We start from the raw sequence: 24,024 nt of genomic DNA, 5'->3' as shown, positions 1-24,024 counted from the left end.
GATGTCTAGGAATTAAATGAACTACACATCTTGAGATTTTCTCAGCTATTGTCACAGTGATAAAACCTTAATAAAAACTAAAATAGGGGTTTTCCTTAACGCCTAACTGGGAGTTAGTATGTATAAGTGTTTCCTGATCTTTTGCTAGATAATTCCCACTGGATATTTAGTAAAAACTGAAATCTTTTTTTTTTTTTCCTTTTTTTTTTTACAGACTTACTGTGTTTATTAAAATATTAAAATGTAGCTGAACAAAAGCACACTTCACTCCAAAATTTATCTGCACAGGTATTTACTTCATAAAATATTACAAAATAAGAATTACTCCATTTAAATACAAATATTATACTGTATCAAACCATAATGTACTTTTATCCCTGAGTAAATGCTAAATCAAGTAAATGTGAAATTAATGAAAAAAAATAATTTAAAAGTTCATATTCAGTTTAAACAAAGTAAAAGTCATATAGCTAAAAACAGCAATAATAACACAAAGTAAAGCTTAAATAGTAAAAATGAATGCATATGAGTATTACAATACATCAGGAAAATAAATCACTCCAATAATAAAAATAAAATAAATCACATGAGAATTAAAGCTTTCATCCAAAATCTCAGAAACAGCATCACAGCCACTCATCACTAAAACTGTACTTACTGACAGAGCACATACACGAATGTGTTCTCTGTTGCACTGGGAGCTGCTGTTATTTAAAAGCTAGATGATAAAAATAATGTAAAAACCTGAGACTCAGACAGACGCTTCAGTTTCTATCACTCTGTACGGTCTGTTATCCTCATCAGGGTCAGCTGTAAAATACACAATCATGAACACTTCAAATTAGCCTCTTATTAAATGTTAGGGTTTAATTTTTTGGCTAATGAAGAACACTGTGGACCTGGAAAAGGACCTCGATTTGAAAATCATAGTTCTAGACCAGAATGACAACGCCCCTGAGTTTAATATTCAGATGATCGGTTCTGTCGAAGAGCTTAGTGACGAAGGTACACATAGTTATTTATTTATTTTTATGTTATTATAAAGCATTTTTTATTTGTATTTGGATTTTTTAATTTGTACATTTGATGCAGTGAGGGAAATAGTGCTGATTTTGTAAGTTTGCCCACTGACAAATTCTATAATTTTAATAGTAGATTTATTTGAACAGTGAGAGACAGAATAATGAATGGCTTTTTACTGACATTTCAACGATATACAGCTGGTACAGTACACAGTGAAATGAAACAATGTTCCTCCATGTTATGGTGTCAATATTATATTAACATTTATTTTGGTTAATAAGGTAAGAAAATTAAAAGAGATTTTAAAAAAAGATTTGTGGTGCGAAGTAAGGAAGATAAAATATGAAACTATAAATAGAGCATAAAGGATGCTGGCAAGAACAATTTACAGAGTTAAAAGTAGCTTTCTGTATGAAGTGGTGCATTGTACAGGACCTAAATGACAAAAACTCAGACATTCTTCTACTCATCATTGCCCATTGCACGTACTATCATAACAACTCACAATCTCTTTTTAAAATTAACCACATTTCCATAAAAGTTGGGATATTTTCTAAAATGCAATAAAAGCAAAAATCTGACATTTGTCAAGTCTCTTGAAACTTTAATTAACTGACAAAGGTACAAAGCAAATATATTCAATGTTTTCACTGACCAACTTAATTGTATTTTGTAAATATAAACAAATTCATCATTTGATGCCTTCAACACACTCAAAAGTGGCATGTTTACCACTGTGTTACATCACCCTTCTTTTCAATTACACTTTTTAATCATTTGGGAATTGAGGATATTAATTGTTGCAGTTTTGTAAGTGGAATTTTTGCTCATTCTTTCTTGATACAAGACTTCAGCTGCTCAAGAGTCCTTGGTAGCCATTGTCTGATTCTCCTCTTCATGCACCATAGGAGACAGATCTGGACAGCTAGCAGGCCAGTCTAGCACACGCACTATGTGTCTATGAAGCCATGCTGTTGTAGCATGTATAGAATGAGGCCTGGCATTGTCCTGCTGAAATAACCATAGACGTCCTGTGAAAAGACGTTGCCTTGATGGCAGCACATGTTTCTCTAAAATCCCAATATACACCTCAACATCAATGGTACCTTCACACATATGCAGGTCACCCATGCCATGGGAACAGATGTACCCCCACAACATCACAGATGCTGGCTTTTGCACCTTTTGCTTATAACAGTCTGGTTGGGCTTTTCATCTTTGGCCTGGAGAACTTGACGTCCGTTTTACCCGAAAGCAAGCTGAAACTTGGACTCATCTGACCACAGCACATGTGTCTTTCAGTCCATCTGAGATGAGCTAGGGCCAGAGAACTCGGCAACGTTTCTGCATATAGTTGATGTGTGGCTTCCTCTTTGTGTAATAGAGTTGTGGGTTGCATTTCTGGGTGCAGCAGCAGACTGTGTTAAGTCACAATTTAAATGAACAAAAACAGATCGGTCACATGGAAAAAGTAAGTACACCCCTACACTTATCACACCTTACAATCTATAAACTTAGAAGCAGGTGTTCCAAGATTGGATGCCAGTGATTAGAACCTGCTTAAGCCAGTGCAGGTAGAACCTGTCTTATTTAATCCACTCTCATATCTAGTGTCTGGTGTTCCCTTTGCTATTGAGGTGTGTGGTGTATTCATGCCAAGATATAAAGAATTCTGTAAGGCCGTCAGATAAAAAAAAAAAGATTGTGGATGCCTATGAGTCTGGCAAGGGATTTAAAAAGACCTCCAAATTATTTGAAATACATCATTCCACTGTAAGGAAAATAATCTACAAATGGCACATATGACTGTATATATGAGTGCATAACATGGTGCCATTGACTTCCACTGAAGTTTTGAAGTTTATCTTGCTTGAAATGGGGTCAAAAATTGAAAGCAGAAACTGCACAGTAGAGACCTTGCAGTAGATACGACTGGTTGGACAGCTTGACTACGCAAATTGGTAGTGCAGTGCTCCAGATGGCGACTAAAATAGTCACCAATGCGACTAACTTTTTAATTTTAAGACCATGTTATTTCTGCCAGTCGCCAGTGGCCACCGTTACCCACAAACAAAATTTAAAAACAAATTAAATAGGAATGACCATATGTCTTGTTTTAGGCTACTGAACTCTCATCTCCTCTTGCGCATGCGTGTACCTGCCCTATCGCATGCACTCCTGAATGGTTTCCAGTAAATAAACTCTGCACTCTTGTCCTGCAGGGCTTGAAGCGTCGGCTGTATAGATGAACAGAAACAGGTTTAACGTCACGTTTATCGGGTTAAAAACTTGGAAGTGTTAACTTTATTAAAGGTGTTTAATTTAGTTTGACGTGGTTTAGTTCGTTGGAATTTGAATTTATCCGTTATATGTAGGCTAGCTAACTGCGTAGTTAACTAACATTAACCAGCTGAGAAGAAAAGAAAAATATCAGACTTTCTCTCATTCCCCGCCCGTCCAAACCCTGCCTCCTCAACGATGTTGAGACCAACTCGACCAGTGAAAGTTCTCAGGTGACATTTGAGTCATCACAGTCCGTTTGATGACAGCCAAGCGCAGAGAGCCGAGCCTTCTTCTCCCGTCCCTGCGACTCATCCCGACAAGACCGTTTAAATCAGCTTGGCTACAAGAGTTCGCCTGGTTACGTTATGATAATGGGAAAATATACTGCACTTTTTGTGCTAAAGCAGGACAAGATATTGCTGGTAAAACAGAGTTCATTACCAGTTCGAGTCATTTTGAAAAAGAAACCGTGAAGAAGCATGGTGACAGTAAAAAAACATGAGAACACCAGGGATTGTGTCATTGCTAGGTCTGCCCTTCCTGCCACCCCAACCATGAAAGCAGTGCAACGTGCTAGTGATAAAGTCACAGAAAAAGAGATGAGGGAATTGAAAATAAAATTCAATGCAGCCTACATGACTCTGAGCCTGAATAAACAGGAAACAACTAATTGTACATAGTTGAATAAAAAAGTGGAGAAAAAACAAACAAACAAACAAATGACTGGATATTTAAGTATTTACAGTAATATGATTCAGTATGATATACTGAACATTGCATATTGTGTATGTGAAGAATACATTGTGTAAACTATGGGAGGCAGAGTAAACAAAGGCAGACAGTACAGAGGGGAAAGAAAAGGCAGTGTGAGGTACCCATTTAATAATGATATCATCATGTCATATGACATCACTATATTTTGGCTCCTGAAAATTTGAATTGGCACCTAAATATTTTGTGTTTAGGAGCCAATGGCTCCTATATATATATATTTTTTGCCTGGAGCCCTGTAGTGGACACTACGCTTGTTCATGTCGGGAAAGTGTACACAAGATGGAACTCAAAGTGGCAAGTACAACACGATTAATGAATATGTAATATCGTAAATTGTAGTCATAAATTTTGCAAGTGTAGTAGATTTTAAATAAACTGTGGCAGTAAGAAGATGCTGGACTGGTCAGATTGAAATTATCAAAGAGACCATGTGGAATAAATTAACTAAAATATTCCTCTGGGTGCATTTGGTATCCGTTTAATCCATATTTCATGGTGAACAATATGGTGACATCAAAAGTATTGTTCAAGTTTTTAGAATTTACAGCAGTTTATGGTTTGCAATGTGTACTGGTCCTTCACACACACACACACACACACACACACACACACACACACACACACACACACACACACACACATTGGAGCCAAAATCATTCACAGGAAGACTTTGTGGTAAGCCTGTCTGACTCGGGGTCCATCTTGCAACAGAACACATTGTGTCTTTCCCATTCGATCCTGTGGTCATTATACACTTCAAAGAGGTGCATGGGGTATACTGTAAGTAGGGTATGAGAGTTAGATCTGAGGGGATCTAAACGTAGGATCTTGAGAAGATCTTGGGGAAGAGCCCTTTAGCATCTGGTCTCACCTGATCTTTCTCTGATGCCATACCACCACATCCTATGCTAGCCACACAGGTCCACATAGGTACTATGTGCTCTAAAAAAATCTTTATAATTATGGTATTGTTAAAGTACTCAGCAGTTCTTGTTAAAAGGTAGAGTGTTATATGAATGTTCAGAGATTAATGAATAATATTGATTAGAGTTATGGTATGTTATACATGGGGGTAGGGATATTTTTAAAACTGTGTGTGTGTGTGTGTGTGTGTGTGTGTGTGTGTGTGTGTGTGTGTGTGATTAAGCAGTGATCAGAGGTGTTAGATACTAAATGTTGAACCTTTCAAATACTTTCCCAGCAGTGAGTTTATCCCATTCCTCTGAGTAAAGTGAACATCTTATGTTTAATTAAGGGTTTATTTCAGGCTTTGGTCCTATCTGGATTGCATGCACCTGGAACATGAAGTTGTGCTCCAGCATTAATGTTGTCCTTTACGTTGTCCACCATTTTCAACAATGTTCAGGAAAACTGTGGAAAATTAACAATTAGCAACATATATATGGTTAATCAATCAAATGTTCAAGGATTCACACAGAAGAGATAAAGCCATACTGGCTCTCACCACTAGAGGTCACTATGACCAAAATGCTAATCAGTTTATATATGTTAGTATTCACCTGTCTGTGAGATTTACTCTCATTTCTGTATAATGTCACTGTGGTTAAACATTAGAGTCAAAAACAATGTCTTCAACAGACTGAAACTTGAGAAAATATTTCAAGGCATTATTTATATTTTACACATAATTTCTAACTGGACAGTCCCCTATGCTCAGCAGGAGTGTACAGTAGTTTACTAACCTAGTCGGGAAGAAGCAAGTTTAGTTTCACACTAAAGTTTTCACTTGGTTTGAGTCCTCTGTGCCAGTGGTTCTCAAAATGGGCACCGCCAGATGTTGCCAGGGGGGCTGCATAGAAATTCTAGAATATTATTTTTAAAAATAATAATTTTACCTGTATGTAAGCCGGGATTGTCAACCTTTGAACTATGATGTGCATAAAAATTAGAAATATAATTAATAAATAGTAATAGAAATAGTAATAGAAACAATAATAAATCAATTATACACAGCACACTAAAACACACCAAACAGAGACATCCATTGATATACTGATGTACTGTTAGCCACACACTGATAAAACCTAAGACTGTTTAAAATGGATACGTTTTTAGATAGGAGACATAAGTCTCTTAGCTGAGAAAGTTAATACAGATGAGCCTAGCTTGAAAAAAACTAAATTGCAAAAAAAAATTGATGAGTCTAGGGGGTCACAAAGGGATGCACCCTACACAAAGGGGGCCTCATGCTGAAAAAGATACCGTTGCTCTGTGTGAATTTCTAGCTTTGAATATTGAGATAGAATAAAATGTACAAACAGTTAAAAACCCCTTCTTTTAATCTGTGACAAAAATAACTCATCACAGCATCACAAACTGTAAATGTAAATCAGCTTTGCACTAATAAATCTATTTTTCCATGATTTTCGTTTTAGTTCCTGTTACAAACTGTTGCAAACTTTTGTCACCTTTCAAAGCACCATATCATATCATATCATGTCATGTCATGTAATATTCTCTATATGAGTCAGTGAGCACTGTTTAAGGGGTTAACACATCCTGAGTCAGTACATTATGAAAGAAAGGGATTTCATTTCCTAAAATGCATTCACGTGTGGCTGTTTCAGTTTGAGCTCTACTGTGAGTGTGAAGGAAGGAACATTTCCTCATTTCTCACTGGTTGAAGCTGCACAGCTCAACCAAAAATGTAGGACAAATAAGAGTTAAAACAGTTCATGTCAAAGCCAATTATTTGCAAAATTCTTTGCTAGAACTCATTATTCGTTCTTTATGCAAGATCTGAAATGACTGGAATAAGACTAAAAAGCAAAATGTCAGTATTGTAAGGAGCCTAATTTCCTGACCTGTTTATTTTGTTTGTCTGAGTGATTTCTCCTGTTACCAATAATGTAGTAATCATTTAAGAAAGGCCTGAGATTGGGATGTGTAATAAATTAGTTCCACACGCAAGAACATTGTAAGGACAAAAACCTGACAAATGTCTTGAAATAAAACATTTGAGCAATGTCTTGAGGTCTGGTAACTGTGGTCTAAGTGAAATAATCGACTCTGGTCCGTTGAATTACTATAAGATAATGCACACCTGGGGGGATGGGTGTTGACATACACCCAGTCTCATTTCTTTATATACATATATTTTTATATTCTCTGTCTCATACGTATGTGAGAAAAATATGGGCACCCCTGCATTTGTCAGAAAATGCACTAGTTCTCCCAGAAAATTGTTGCAGTTACAAATGCTTTGGTATTCTCATGTTTATTTCTTTCGTTTGCGCTGGAACAACACAAAACAAGCAAGGAAAAAAAGGCAACACATAGAAAATATAGATGTATAGAAAATATGACCAATACAGTATTTTAAGGTGCAGTCGTTATCTCAATGACATATATGGATAATTCGGCCTTGTTTAGCCTAGGTGTATGTAAGCTTTTGGTCTCAACTCGGGCTATTACAGTTAATTTTATATATTACACTATTTGATTAGCAGAAACTCTGCACAGTATTCCGTTAGCTCCAGAGACCCTCACCAAAACCTTGAGCATAAATAATGAGCTCTGTGTTTTCTACATTTCAAACACATTAAAGCTGAAAAACAACTAAGAGTAAACTCTTCATGTCATAATATCAATGAAGATGAAAGTTAATATAAAACATTAATGATCACTTCTTGCCCCATTGTGTAAAATGACCACTTGATAAAAAAGGAACTAGTAATTGTGAAAACAAACACTTTCAGACCTTCATTTAAAGTGAGCATATATTTTGCATTTGGGACACAACCAATTAGCACTGATTAAACCTCAGTCATGTCTGATAATGAAGAGAACAGCAGCGTTTAAAAATATTTATGATAATTGAATATATTATGCTTTAAAAAATGTTAATTCATTGTAAAGTATTGCTGACTATGGTTAATATGCGATGAAACATTGATCATAAATAAATAAAGTTAATTAAATTAAAATGCAAAATTGCTTGTAAAAAGTACATGCCATAATACATTAAGAATAACAAAATATACTTTTTGACATGTGCATTTTGTAAACCACTTTACAGTTAAATTGTGCATAATCACAATAAAATGTAAAAAAAAAACTTAATGCTGGCATAAAAACAAGAAAAGTTCAGATAAAACACACTTTTTAAAAAATACAATCATAAAAATACCATAATAATACAAAGAACTGCGGAGGTTAATTGTTATTCAAAGCTTTTCACACAGCATGCATACAGCCTTATTTTTTTTGTTTCTGTAACATCTAATGTCAATTTTACTCAATACTTGTAAAAAAAAATACACAAAAAAAATCTATTGAAAAAGTCATATGGAAGAGGCACTTGAATATGTACTGCATCACTGACTGTTTAAAGCAGTGAGGAAAGACAATCCAAAATGTGTTTGCTTTGACAATCCACACAGGTAAATAGCAAAAGTAAGTAATTGAGAGTAAATAAAAACTAAATAAATATAAATTCTTAACTTAAACAAACAAACAAATAAAGTGGAAATTATATAAATTGTATCAATAGAAATGCCGATGGAACATGTATTTTGTACATGTTTTTTTTTCTCTAATTAGGATTGTTATTAAAATATTAACCAATTAGTACTCAGTAATATACAGAATTGCCAATTTATTAGTTATACTTGCAACTTAGCTTTAAAATCGATAAAGCCAATACTCCTCCAGTGTGTGTTGATAACTACATTCAGCTCCTGCTCCTCCCTTAACAAATCCAATCAGGAGTTTCTAAAATGCTTAGATTTGAGTACTGCAAAAAATACAAACTTTTCAAAAACGATATATATATGTGTGTGTATATATATATATATATATATATATATATATATATATATATATATATATATATATATATATATATATATTTCACCATGTTTGTTTCACCGTGTTATTTGGCTGCTTCAGCAACTCCTGATTGGACACTTTGGACTTTCTTCAACCTACAGAAAAAGGACATTTGATATAATTTATTTATTAATGACACAGACTACTATTGGCAGTGATTTGACAATAGTCTGGTAAAGTTTTGTGTAAATTCGTTGTTAGGCCAACCAAATGAAAAATTCAAAAAAGTTTCTTGTCTTTGTACTCATGTGCGTATAATAGAGGTCACCCTGTGCAGGGTTTGGAACCTGGTCTCCAGCAATAAGAGGAGAGAACTCAACCCAGTAAGTCACCCAGAGGGACAAAGAATGGCCAAAGATAAACCAAGAGCTCAGGCCCACTAAAAGTCTTTGCCAAGACTACAGAATAATATATCCTTGCCCACACTTATGAATCTCCACAGTACAGCTGACTAGAGTTGTCAAAAGTACCGGTACTTCGGTACCAAGTCGGTACTAAAAATAAAAAAGTTGATGGTATCAGATTTTCATAAGTACTGATAATACCGGGTCAACCCGGTAATGACACGCTGCATGACAGGTAGTCAGTCGTGAACATTTCTTGGGTGCACCGTGCAACAAGAAGACATTTTTAGCCAAAGCAGCAGCAGCTCCACCGGTTATCATGGCTGTGTCCGAAACTGCATGCTTACCTACTATATCGTAGGTGAAATACATGATTTTTTCTCGAACACTCGTTTTCCGCTTTCGGTGCTGTTACCGCTAAGTGTGTAAAAGCTGCGCCCCTAAAATTGATGTGCTGATAGATTAACCATGTTTTCAGGAAGAGCAGCTGCTTACCAGCAGTATTTATTCAAGCAGTCGAGTTTAAAATGATGGTAGCAGTTGCATTATGAATCTTGTAGCATAGTTTGATTGGAGTGTATTATTGCAAGAAAACATTCTCGTTTTTGCTTACTTAATAGTAAATGCGTTTAATGCTAATACGTTCAAGAGTCCTTATTAACCATTTAATGCTTTAACTTTTATTGGGGTAAAATAAATGGGAGGGCATGATGGGGTTTACAAATTTTACACATCAGAGGCTTCTTGATGGCCGATATATCTGAAATTTATGTGTTAGAAAATAATAGATGGCTAGCACTGTTTATGTCTTTAATATCAGTCAGTCAGAAAATCATTTCTACTCTTGCCTGGATAACTCTAGTATCTTTAATAATGATGATATACTTGAAGTATACAGAATGACCTTTTTAAAAATACATTTTATTTTGATATTTAACTTTATTAATAAAATAATGTGTTGTTCAATTAGCATGTTTTTGTGTTCTGCTTTGGTACTGAAATAGGTACCGAGTACCGTGGAATTTTACTGGTATTGGTACCGACTACTGAAATGTTGGTACCGTGACAACCCTACAGTGGTGAAAGCCACAAAACTCATTATAGGTAAAGCTCACAGAGACCTGAAAATGTTAAAAAGAAAAAGCACTTCTTAAGCATGACATGCACTATATCAGGGTTGTCAAACATACAGTCTGCAGTCCAAGATCAGCTAGAAAATGGTTCTAAACTTGTCCAACAAATTAACTTAGCATATGTGTTCTAAATTTAAATAGTCTTGTGGACAGTAATCTAATGAAAAGATTTTTAAGTGCTAGTTTGTTATTCCTCTAGGGGACAATCTTTCTTAGAAAGCTGACAATTAATAGCTATCAATTGCTTGAACAGCAATGGAGGAGAATACTTATGCAGTCAAACTTCTGTTTTTAATTTGGAAATAATATATCTTGAAAATACACTCCCATACTTCAATGCTATAGGCTATTTTGTGTAGATGACATAATAAAATACCTGTCTTGTGTCATTCCACTAATGCAGATCAGCCGTTGGCAATTTTTCATAGGAACAGACTAATTTGTCCTCCTTTAATAGGGTTCTAATTGGTGTACAGTGCCCTAATTGATTGTTTAGTATTATTTGTCTTAATTTATGGATTTGTTTTGGCTGGCTTTCTTTTAAGTCATTAATATGAATGATTGTATTTCAAAATTTGTCATGTTTATTTAACTGAATTAATGTTTAAACTTGACAGTGTAATTTATATGTAAAATCGCAGTAACTGCAACCAATTTATGAGTAAATTTATACTTGAATAGGCCTCATTTATCAACATGAAAATGAACAGACATTATTACAGAATTACGCGTACCTGCATTATACTTTTTGCCCTTTTTCCTAACCTGGGCATAAGTTGCATCAGCAGTTTCAGTGAAATCTCCTGGAGGATGAAACATAGACATACAGAACACAAAAGTTTCAGAACACAAATGGAGAGCATTACAACTGAATTACAGAAAGGGCTGGTATGTTTTAGAGTTTTGATTATGATGGTCAGCACAGTGATGTACAGTGGTGGAAATAAGTATTGAACGAGTCAACTTTTTTTTTCAGTAAATATATTTCCAATGAGGCTATTCACATCAAATTTTCACCGGACTTTGGAATTAACTCAAGAAATCCGCACATATAAAGAAATCCAAACATTAAAGTTCATAAATAAAGTTATGTGTAATAATGAGGAATGACACAGGAAAAAACTATTGAACACACTAACTGAAATTTAATTAATACTTAGTGGAGAAGCCTTTGTTTGTAATGACGGCTTCAAGACGCTTCCTGTATGAAGAAATTAATGAGTCGCAGTATTCAGGTGTGATTTTGGCCCGTTCTTCTAAACATATTTATAAATCTTGTTCAATTGGAGTCGAGTCAGGTGATTGACTGGGCCAGTCTAATATCTTGATTTTTTTTTCTCTCTGAAACCAATTGAATTCAATTCAATTCAATTCAATTTTATTTGTATAGCGCTTTTTACAATAGACATTGTCTCAAAGCAGCTTTACAGAAATATCAACACGGTATACAGATATTAAAGGTGTGAATTTATCCCAACTGAGCAAGCCACTGAGTGGCGACGGTGGCAAGGAAAAACTCCCTAAGATGTTTTAAGAGGAAGAAACCTTGAGAGGAACCCGACTCAGAAGGGAACCCATCCTCATCTGGGTAACAACAGATATTGTGAAAAAGTTCATTATGGATTTATATGAAGTCTGTATAGTGTTAAGAGCAGCCGTAGTCCCAGCAGTCTGGAATTAAAGAAGATTTGAGCTCCATCCAGAGGCAGAAAGGATCTGGATCTCTAGTATCTCCATAAATTCGTGTGGGGCTCGGCGAAAGGAGAGAGGGAGAAAGTAGAACAGAATCTAGTCAGGGTAGGCTTGAGTAAACAAATACGTTTTAAGCTTAGACTTAAACACTGAGACTGTGTCTGAGTCCCGAACACTAATAGGAAGACTGTTCCATAACTGTGGGGCCCTATAAGAGAAAGCTCTTCCCCCTGCTGTAGCCTTCACTATTCGAGGTACCGTCAGATAGCCTGCATCTTTTGATCTAAGTAGGCGTGGCGGATCATATAAAACCAAAAGGTCGCTTAGATATTGTGGCGCGAGACCGTTTAGTGCTTTATAGGTTAATAAGAGTATTTTATAATTAATGCGAGATTTTACTGGGAGCCAATGCAGTGTGGATAATATCGGTGTGATATGGTCGTATCTTCTAGTTCTAGTTAGGACTCTAGCAGCTGCATTCTGGACTAATTGGAGCTTATTTATATTCCTACTGGAACATCCAGACAGTATGGCATTACAGTAATCTAATCTAGAGGTGACGAATGCATGAACTAGTATTTCCGCATCATGTAGTGACAATATGTTTCTTATTTTAGAAATATTTCTGAGATGAAAGAAGGCTATCCTAGTAATATTATCTACATGAGCATCAAATGATAGGCTGGAGTCAATAATCACTCCAAGGTCTTTAACTGCTGCACATGATGAAACAGAAAGACCATCCAGAGTAACCATGTGATCAGAAAGGATACTTCTAGCTACACGTGGGCCTAATAAAAGTATTTCTGTTTTATCAGAATTAAGCAGAAGGAAGTTAATTAACATCCAATGTCTAATGTCCTTTACACAATCCTCAACTTTACTAAGCTTATGTCTGTCCTCTGGCTTCGCTGAAACATACAACTGTGTATCATCAGCATAACAGTGGAAGCTAATTCCATGTTTACGAATAATTTGACCTAGGGGTAGCATATATAAAGTAAAGAGCAGTGGGCCTAAAACAGAACCCTGTGGAACTCCAAAAGTAACCTCAGTACGCATGGAGAATTCACCATTTACATCTACGAACTGATAACGATCGGTCAGATAAGACCTGAGCCAGGAGAGGACTGTTCCCTTAATACCAACAACATTTTCTAATCTATCAAGGAGAATAGTGTGATCTATAGTATCAAAAGCTGCAGTAAGGTCGAGTAACACAAGCAGCGAGACACAACCCTGATCGTAAGTCAGTAGAAGGTCATTTACTACTTTAACTAACGCTGTCTCTGTGCTATGATGAGGTCTAAATCCTGACTGATACATTTCATGAATGTTATTCCTATCTAAGTACGAGCATAACTGCTTTGCTACAACCTTTTCTAAAATCTTAGAGATGAAGGGGAGATTTGATATTGGTCTATAGCTGGACAATTGAGACGGGTCAAGATCAGGTTTTTTAATCAAGGGTTTAATAACTGCTAATTTAAGTGATTTAGGTACATAGCCACTGCTTAGGGAAGAATTGATTATATTTAGAAGTGGCTCAATTACTACTGGACCAATCTGTTTAAACAAACATGTAGGTACGGGATCTAGTATGCAAGTTGATGAATTTGCTGAAGAGATTAATGTAGCTAGTTCGGTCTCTCTAAGCGGAGCAAAACACTCTAAACATTGATCTGATATTGCTACACTGTCATGTAATGGGTTTGTTACAGTACTGTCCAGTTTTAATTTAATGGCCTGTATTTCACGTCTAATATTTTCAACCTTATCATTGAAAAATTTCATGAAATCTTCACTGCTATGTAATGATTGAGTGTTTCTCTCTGTAGTGGTTTTATTCCTAGTTAATTTTGCTACTGTGTTGAAAAGGAATCTAGAATTGTTTTTGTTGTCTCCTATTAAGGTGGAGAAATAGATTTTTCTAGCATCGCCAAGAGATTTCCTATATTTCAGTAGGCTCTCCTTCCATGCTATTTGAAATATCACCAGTTTGGTTTGACGCCATTTACGTTCTAAGCGTTCTAATTGAGAGTTTCCTTTGCTGTATGCTTTGGATCGTTGTCCTGCTGGAAGTCCACCCACGTCTCATCTTCATCATCCTGGTGGATGGCAGCAGATACTTCTCAAGAATCTCCCGGTAAAGGCCTCCATTCATCATTCCTTCAATTATATGAAGTCTGCCAGTACCATGTGATGAAAAACAGCCCCACACCATGATGCTTCACCTCCACACTTCACTGTTGGTGTAGTGTTTTTAGGGTGATGTGCAGTGCCATTTCTTCTCCAAACATGGTGTGTAGTATAACAGCCAAAAAGTTCAATTCTGCTCTCGTCTGACCAGACTACACTCTCCCAGTATTTCATAGGCTTGTCCAAATGAGTTGTAGCAAACTTTAAACGAACTTCGACATGCCTTTTCTTTAGTAATGGAGTCTTGCAGGGTGAGTGTGAGCAGTGGAGTGCATTGCCTATTGTTTTCACTGTGATGATGGCACCTGCTGCCTCCAAGTGTTTTTGGAGCTGTTTCCGAGTGGTCCTTGGCTCTTGGGCTACTCTTCTGACTATTCTTCTGACTCCCTGGTCAGAAATCTAGCGAGGAGCTCCTGTGCATGGCCGGTTGATGATGGAGTGATGTTACTTCCACTTGTGGATAATGGCCTCAATGGTGTTTACTGGAGGATTCAGAAGTTTTGAAATATGTCTGTATCCGATTCCATCAATATGTTTTGCAACAACAAGGTTGTGAAGGTCTTGGGAGAGCTCTTTGCTTTTACCCATCATGAGATGTTTCTTGTGTTACACCCTGGTAAAGAAAAGCCTTTTTATAGGCCATCGATTTACTAAACCAGCTGAGATTAATTTACACAGATAGGGGGTATAATTACTTATGGATTTCAGCTGGTTCCTTCCCTTACCTTGCCTTGGAGAACTGCTTTTTCTTAGTGTGTTCAATATTTTTTTTTCCTGTGTCATTCCACTTTATTATTTTACAACTTTAATGTTGTGAATTCTTTATATTTCCGGATTTCTTGAGTTAATACTGATGTCTGGTGAAAATTTCATGTGAATAGCCTCATTGGAAATATATTTACTGAAATAAATGTTGACACATTCAATACTTATTTCCACCACTGTCTATACTGTCCCCCCCACCCCCCCTAGATTGTCCATGACATTTGAGAAATCTCCAGCATAATAAAACTGTAAAGCTTACTATTGTCTGAACAATTTAATAAATGGTGATAAGAGTAAAAAAAAAGATCATTGAAATACTACCAAATAACTTTGTGGCATTTATGTCACAGTTGGGTGATTTGTATTGCTGTGCCATAATCTCTTTGCACATTTGTAACACCCTTTAAGATCATCTGCCAAATAACTGACTGTAAAGTAGACATACTATTTGACTGTGCTTTCCCAAAGATCTCTGTTTGCCTTTATCTTACCTTTATCTGTGTTCTGCTTCAGTTCTGAGTAAACAGTGTCAGCTCCCTCAGTGCGCTTTCCTAGTGGGCAACAGTCACTGATTTCAAACATACCATTCAGACCCTTTAACTTCCAGAGCTACAGGACATTTCACTCTTCTATTAGTTTCATTGTAAATGATTCATATCAGGTTCTAAATACTGTGCTTCAAGATGAATAACCGGCAAATAATCCAAAGGGTTTTATCAAAAGCAAAAACATTTTGCATAAAAAAAGACAAACAATACAAATTGAAATAATTCAGACCCACCTTGTTTTCTGTTTGGTTTCTTTGTTTTTTTCAGGTCAATATCAGCATAAGTCACATCATCGAGTTTGCTGGCATCATCTATAAAAGGGAACACATGCAGCTTTCTTTTCTCACTCTTCATGCTTGTATAACAATCCTTTAACAAAGTTCACAAGATATACATCATAACCACATGCTATTTTACAGTTCTTAACCAATTGTAGTGCCTTGTCCTAAATTCTCAGATACTGAACATAACATGAACACAATTTCCCATAAATTTTAAGTTCCTAAGACTAATGGTCACTAGATGATGTAGAAGAAAACACACTTTGCATAAACACATTTAACCTAACTTGTCAAGTCTAACCTTCAATCTCTTGTCATACAGGTTATTTGTTGCAACCCTCCAATCCCCATAATGCCAACATTATCCGTTTGTGTTAGTTTCAGGGTTTTTTTTTTTAAGGAAGTGAATTGTAGCTGTGTAGGATTCATGTTAGTCGATTAGCTTGGTCATTCGACTTTTTGCCACTGTAGAACATATCTGCAGTATAATCAGCCATAAGTGCATTAGTTTTAAGGGACTGACCTGAATCTAAACAGTTAAGATGCTTTTGTTCACTTCAGCCTACAGTACATCATGGCGCCGTTGTTTATAACCAAGTCATAATAAAATAATAAAATAAAAAAATAAAAAATTAAACAAGTGATCCAATTCCACTAGCAGCTATATAGGTCCATGCCATGATACTACCTCCATCGTGTTTCACTGACACCACCACTCTTAATCATATCATCACACTATCTTAATCTTTATTGTATTTGTTTACGAGAATTTTTTTGCAGGACATTTGAGCAAAGCATAGCATGGTGTTTATACTTTTCCATTATATCTTATGGTAATCCTGTGCAAGAAACACACCGATTGATCATTAATGAATCATTAATCTTTAATTAGTAAACTATGTATTACCTGCTTATAAATAATGTATTACCAAACCTTAAATTAACATGTTACTGACACTTCTTTGTCTTTGAATTTGACTCAAAGTGACTCCAGGAAAAATCAAATGCAAAATCAACTGTAATGGCCTGGCAGAGCATCTGAATAAACAGGACCATAACTCCTAGAGATTCCATGATTTATTAAACTGTTTCTTTATATTTCATAATTAATTTAGGGTCAAATAGTGTGTGCTGGTGTACAAATTCTTACACACTGCACTGTCTATGTAACTATGGATTATTATTATTTTTTATTAAAGTTACAGTGTGTTATGGCGGCCACTGTAACCCACCTAATGAATGTAAACATGCACTGATGTAATATCGCTATTACATTTTTACATATTACAGACAAAAATTAGTCAACAAAATGTAAACGTAAACGTAACTTTGTCATCCCATTGAAGTATCACAGGATATGTGTAAAAATTAAAAGCTGTATACAATAAGTACCACAATAAACAATATGTCCTACAAGATATTATATTTACCATTGGGTCTCATGTTTTTAGATGCAATCATAGAGTAAACCACATCACTTGGTCTTGATGCAGAGTCATCTGATGAGAAAAAAATTTATTTAGGCTGTTTGCATGGTAAAGATCAATAGCTAGTGAACACTATTTGTTCCTATAAAAAGTCTCATGTTCTTTTAAAATAATGTGCAGTAGACAGCATTACCTTTACTGTGAGGGTTGACATTTTTCATTTCAATTTGGGAATATATCACATCACCTGGCCTTCTGACTGCATCATCTAATATAGAAAATTAATTTAGGTTAATGCAAAAGGCAAAAAAGTAAAACCGAAAGAGTTGACATTAGTTTAATGCAGTGTTCTTACCATTTTGTTTCTTTTTTCTAGTCACAACCTGTGAGCACATGCTAGTGCTGCTAGAGCCAGCTGCAGAATCAACTAAAAGAGAATAAAATAGAGCCATTTGAGAAGCTACTGCAATGTTGTGTTGCCAAATCTGTCTCAATTTTAGCAGCAGAAAGGGAGATAAACGATACCTGTCGTCCTGACAGCAACATTTTCATAGACATTTTCACCATCTTTTAAAGAGAAAATTCAAGACTTTAAGGGGAAAATATTATAAATAAGGGGAGAAAAAAAACCCCTGAAAAATAAACTGGGATTATTGTTATTTTTGACTGACCTGCAGGCTGACTGGTGTCCTGATTTACTGTAGAAGGAGGCTGATATTCTACACCTTCTCAACAAAGTAAAGAAGTGATATAAGTTAAAACATTGCCTTTACACAAGTATATTTGGTGAAACATGAACACATACTAAAAAAACACAAGAAGGGACATCACAGGAAAATATCTGCAAAAGCAAATACACCATCTGTTATCAAACCTTTTTTCTTCTTGAAGTGCAGCAGCAGGATCAGTACGATCATTAAGATGACAAACAAGAAGGCCAAACTCAGTCCTATAATTACAGCACTGTATCCGGCTGAAGCTGAAACTAGGGAAAAAGTGGAACCTGAATATCCACTTAAACACTGAATATTATTACAAATCTAACTCAAGTAAGAATGAGTTTCCTCACCTCTGACTGAAACCCAGCTTTTCGGTGACTCTCCTCTCTCTGGGTGTTTACAGTGGTAGAAACCTTCATCTGACTTTGAGACAGTAATGATGGCCATCTCTCCTGTAGTCTTCTTCTGCAGGACTGAACTATCTTTATAGAAATCAACACCAGAATCTGAGATACCTGAGTTGCGATATAAACAACGCAAAATCAGAGGATTTCCCTTAGGATGGACAGGACTATCCAGGATCACATCACCATCTGTGGAAAAGAGAAAGAAGACACTGAAAACACACAGTGTCTAAAATACAAGTATAATTCTAACATTCAGACCGCTGTCTATCTGTTTCATGTGGCATTACTGTATGACCACACTGACATATTTATGACCATAATTAAGATTGTGGAGTAACTGACCAGTGTCTGTATATATTCTGTGGGATTGAATGATAATTCAATTTTATTGCATTCAAAAAGACCTTGATTTAGCAGCAGTCAAGAAAGAGAATCATATACCAAAAACACACTCTATTGTCTGTAATGAACACTTTATATGAGGTAAATTGGTGGCTATAACTACATGTGCTAAGCTAAATAAATTATCTGAGACAGATGTGCAGATGGTTGTATGTTGAATGTGTGTTGCTTTACTCGTGGGTTTTATGAATAATAAATATATTCTTGTACATATCTGCTGGCCATACAGTGAGGGAAAGCAGTATTTGATCCCCTGCTGATTTTGTACGTTTGCCCACTGACAAAGAAATTATCATTCTATAATTTTAATGGTAGTTGTATTTGAACAGTGAGAGACAGAATAACAACAGGAAAATCCAGAAAAACGCATGTCAAAAATGTTATAAATCGATTTGCATTTTAATGAGGAAAATAAGTATTTGACCCCCTCTTAATCAGAAAGATTTCTGGCTCCCAGGTGTCTTTTATACAGGTAACGAGCTGAGATGGGGAGCACACTCTTAAAGGGAGTGCTCCTAATCTCAGCTTGTTAACTGTATAAAAAAAACACCTGTCCACAGAAGCAATCAATCAGTCAGATTCCAAACTCTCCACCATGGCCAGACCAAAGAGCTCTCCAAGCATGTCAGGGACAAGATTGTAGACCTACACTAGTCTGGAATGGGCTACAAGACCATTGCCAAGCAGCTTGGTGAGAAGGTGACAACAGTTGGTGCGATTATTCGCAAATGGAAGAAACACAAAAGAACTGTCAATCTCCCTCGGCCTGGGGCTCCATGTAAGATCTCACCTCGTGGAGTTGCAATGATCATGAGAACAGTGAGGAATCAGCCCAGAACTACACGGGAGGATCTTGTCAATGATCTCAAGGCAGCTGGGACCATAGTCACCAAGAAAACAATTGGTAACACACTACGCCATAAAGGACTGAAATCCTGCAATGCCCGCAAGGGCCCCCCTGCTCAAGAAAGCACATATACATGCCCGTCTGAAGTTTGCCAATGAACATCTGAATGATTCAGAGGACAACTGGGTGAAAGTGTTGAGGTCAGATGAGACCAAAATGGAGCTCTTTGGCATCAACTCAACTTGCCGTGTTTGGAGGAGGAGGAATGCTGCCTATGACCCCAAGAACACCATCCCCACCGTCAAACATGGAGGTGGAAACATTATGCTTTGGGGGTGTTTCGCTGCTAAGGGGACAGGACAACTTCACCGCATCAAAGGGACGATGGACGGGGCCATGTACCGTCAAATCTTGGGTGAAAACCTCCTTCCCTCAGCCAGGGCATTGAAAATGGGTCGTGGATGGGTATTCCAGCATGACAATGACCCAAAACACATGGCCAAGGCAACAAAGGAGTGGCTCAAGAAGAAGCACATTAAGGTCCTGGAGTGACCTAGGCAGTCTCCAGACCTAAATCCCATAGAAAATCTGTGGAGAGAGCTGAAGGTTCGAGTTGCCAAACGTCAGCCTCGAAACCTTAATGATTTGGAGAAGATCTGCAAAGAGGAGTGGGACAAAATCCCTCCTGAGATGTGTGCAAACCTGGTGGCCAACTACAAGAAACGTCTGACCTCTGTGATTGCCAACAAGGGATTTTAAACCAAGTGCTTTGCTTTGGGTCAAATACTTATTTCCCTCATTAAAATGCAAATCAATTTATAACATTTTTGACGTGCGTTTTTCTGGATTTTCTTGTTGTTATTCTGTCTCTCACTGTTCAAATAAACCTACCATTAAAATTATAGACTGATCATTTCTTTGTCAGTGGGCAAACGTACAAAATCAGCGGATCAAATACTTCTTTCCCTCACTGTAGGTTTCTGTAACTAAAGCCCTCAGACTCTTGATCGTGTGTTAAATATATATGTAAATGTAATGTAATGTAAATGTCTGTGAATGGTAGATTTGGAAATGTCTATGCTGACTCCAGATCTGTATATATTTTCCCTGGGACTTGGTATGTATCATAAATTAGGGTCATAATTATGACAGCTACAAGAAAGAGGTTATGTGAAGAAGTTAGATATATAGAACATGTCTATGTTTTGTAGGTAATAGTGCTATGCTGCCTGCAACAAAAAGTCACATCATAAATCTTAAAGAACATGGAAGTAACTTAAGAACTAACTATGAGCGTAGTTTATACATTAAAGTTTTCATCATGTATTAAGATTATGTAAATGTACAACTATGCAGTTATGTTAACTAAGGCAGAGTGATGCAGAGAGAATATCAGTTCATTTCGTTACAATACTTGAGAATTGATTTTTTGTAAATGTTAGGTCCAGATATGTATATTAAAATATTACTGATGAGAACATTGAAGACTCACTGTGCACTGTGATGTTGACAGGATTACTGCGTCTTCCAGATTCAGACTGACACCAGTAAACTCCAGAGTGTGATGTAGAGAGGGAGCTGATGTTACATGTAGATCCTGAATCTGATGAACACTCAAACAGTGTCTCATTGTGTGTGTATCCTCTCACTGTCCATCCAGTAGAGTCACTCTGGTCCTCACAGCTCAGTGATAGAGAGTCAGCAGTAAAGTGTTGAGTTCTGCTGGGATTGATGATCAGAGACACTGGAGGAGATTCACCTGAAACACACACGTTATATATTATGATGTTGAACAGAACAGATTACACATGAAAAATTAATGATATAGTAGACAGACAGACAGATAGAAAACATAATGAATATTTTAAATGTCATCACTGAGAATGTCAAATAAAGCAATATGATAAAAATCATTAGATAGTATATACTTGTCTTATCTGCAAAGATATTTCAAATAAATAATGTCAAAAACAAAAAAATACACGAGTGTCATACAGTGTTAATCCTTTAAAGTCTGAGAAAACAGCAGTGAGTTCAGATTTAGTAACTACACACCTTTCCTAGTAGTTACTGAACACGGTGTAGGATGAGTAACTGAATAATAAACTGTCAGTTTAAAGAGTTAATGCTCACTATTTATTAACAATATACATTATGTTGATACATGTTTATAAATCATCAAGTAATTAGATTTTAGTAATTCACTGGTCATTACTGGAGTTTATAAAATGCTCATGAAACATTATCAGATAATAATGATTACACAGCTGTAAAAGTTTCTGATTTTTCGTGCTACAAAAAATCTAAAAATGTTGTTGATTTATTTCCTCACCAGTGATGCACAGTGGCTGTAGGTTACTGTCCCGTGTGTGAAAGACTGATTCTCCTCTCTCTGCTCTGCACATATAAACTCCTGTGTGATTCACAGTAACATTAGTGAGAGTGTAGGAGCCTCCAGATCCTCTGCTGCTGTCTGAGAGAAGCTCTGAACCATACAAGACATTGCCACGATGGCCTGTTACTTCAATTAAGCCGTTTCTGTAGGGAACAGCAGTGTACCAGCTGAATGTCCAGCCTGTAGAGGAGTTTTTAACCTCACAGCTGAGAGTCACTGAGTCTCCTTCAGTCAGCCAGCGCAGTGGAGACACACTCACTACTGCCTCTGCTGCATCTGATGGACAACAAATGTAAAGAAATAAAATAAATAAAATCATACAGAGTGGTAATCTTGTTATATATAATTAATGACAAGATAAAACAAACTCACACACTCACCTGATACAGTGAGTGTAACTGCATCACTGATCTCTGATCTCTGATTGTCACTGCATCTCCACCCTCTGCAGGTGTATTCACCACTGTTATTATTTATAACTGAGCTGAAGCTGAACTCCTGTGTTGTGGGGGATGGGTAGAATGTTTTATCTTTCTTATTCCAGCTGTATTTCCACTCAGTGTCTCCTCCTCCCTGTATTTCACATGTGAGAGTCACAGTCTCTCCTCTGAACACATGTTTATCAGGCTTTATGGTCACCACAGCTTTAGGACTCTCTGTAAGAAAATTACACTGATATAATACACAGATTAGATCTCAGCACTATTATTAAATCAGAAGCAACATTTGTAGATGGGATTCTGATTCAAGATAACCACATTCAGTGCACATAATCATCTGTACCTTTTCAGGCTATTTCTACTGAACCATCATTTAATAACAACTGAACAACTGAAATGATTATGCACATTTTCCTACAAAAATACTTGTTTCTTTTTCAAATTAAATAAACTCATTGCAAACTTCAGAACTAATAAAGTATGTTGATATTTGAATGTATGATACTTATATTAAATATGATCATATTTAAATTTTTGTTAATAATAATATAATAATATTTCTTTTTGTTAAGTACAGAAATTAAAAGAACGAAGAAAAAAAGTGAGTCTTCAGTGTGAAGTCAGCAAAATAAGAGATTAAACTAAGTGTAGCACATTAAAGATAAGGTCATATGCTAAAAATGACTAATTTACTGAGTAAAAATGATCTTTCTATTTGAAATGCTGCATTTTACTGAAACTAAGTGACAATAACTAGGACATACACTTACTGTATTTACTCATCATCACTCAATGCATATGTCAGGGGGTTAAATGAAACATTATACTGTATACAGGTCAGTGAAGTTCATGCAAAAGACCGTTTTATCCAAAATTAGCATACAGTTAATGCTGTTAAAGTAGTGTGGATGAAGTGGATGAAGTAGTCTGGATAAAGGAAAATCATCTTAAACTTAACCTGGCAAAATCTGAGCTTCTCGTCATCCCAGCCTGTCCCTCAATCAACCACAACCTCACTGTACAGCTCGGCTCACTCACACTCATGCCAACCAGGACGGCCAGGAACCTTGGGGTGATTCTTGATAATGGCTTGACCTTTGCAGACCATATCTCAGCAACTGCAAGGTCCTGTAGGTTCATCCTTTACAACAAGAAAATCCGACCCTACATCACCAAACAGGCTACACAGATTCTAATCCTGGCTCTTGTAATCTCTAAACTGGACTACTGCAACTCACTGCTTTCAGGCCTCCCAGCCAGCTCCATCAAACCCCTTGAGATGATTCAGAATGCTGCAGCGCGCCTCGTCTTCAACCAGTCCAAGAGAACCCATGTCACACCCCTCTTCATCTCCCTCCACTGGCTTCCTGTAGCTGCCCGCATCAAGTTCAAGGCCTTGATGCTCACCTACAAGACCTTGTCAGGAACAGCACCCTCCTACCTCAACTCTCTCCTGAAGGCCTACGTTCCCTCTCGCAGTTCGGACTCATCGTG

General features: G+C 36.5%; 1 protein-coding gene across 8 annotated transcripts in view; it reads right to left on the bottom strand.

The window, feature by feature from the left end:
- Nucleotides 1–8,897: 8,897 nt before the first annotated feature.
- Nucleotides 8,898–24,024, bottom strand: part of LOC108261906 (Fc receptor-like protein 5) — a 66,197-nt gene continuing 51,070 nt past the window's right edge. For 7 of the 8 annotated variants that reach the window (XM_053681500.1, XM_053681507.1, XM_053681504.1 and 4 more), the window contains 14 exons: nt 22,471–22,746; nt 22,028–22,366; nt 21,188–21,454; nt 18,390–18,632; nt 18,195–18,305; nt 17,992–18,045; nt 17,846–17,887; nt 17,676–17,747; nt 17,514–17,588; nt 17,324–17,392; nt 15,846–15,923; nt 15,556–15,615; nt 11,143–11,211; nt 8,898–9,026 (listed from right to left, as the gene is read on the bottom strand). In XM_053681500.1, the coding sequence (XP_053537475.1) occupies nt 9,022–9,026; nt 11,143–11,211; nt 15,556–15,615; nt 15,846–15,923; nt 17,324–17,392; nt 17,514–17,588; nt 17,676–17,747; nt 17,846–17,887; nt 17,992–18,045; nt 18,195–18,305; nt 18,390–18,632; nt 21,188–21,454; nt 22,028–22,366; nt 22,471–22,746 (1,760 nt within the window). In that variant the 3' untranslated portion in view covers nt 8,898–9,021. The remainder of the gene's footprint in view (nt 9,027–11,142; nt 11,212–15,555; nt 15,616–15,845; nt 15,924–17,323; nt 17,393–17,513; nt 17,589–17,675; nt 17,748–17,845; nt 17,888–17,991; nt 18,046–18,194; nt 18,306–18,389; nt 18,633–21,187; nt 21,455–22,027; nt 22,367–22,470; nt 22,747–24,024) is intronic. The other variant, XM_053681501.1, reaches the window with a different exon arrangement.

This window comes from Ictalurus punctatus, chromosome 7, assembly GCF_001660625.3.
Source record: "Ictalurus punctatus breed USDA103 chromosome 7, Coco_2.0, whole genome shotgun sequence".
NCBI classification, from domain to species: Eukaryota; Metazoa; Chordata; class Actinopteri; order Siluriformes; family Ictaluridae; genus Ictalurus; species Ictalurus punctatus.
This window is presented reverse-complemented; position numbering and strand designations above follow the sequence as displayed.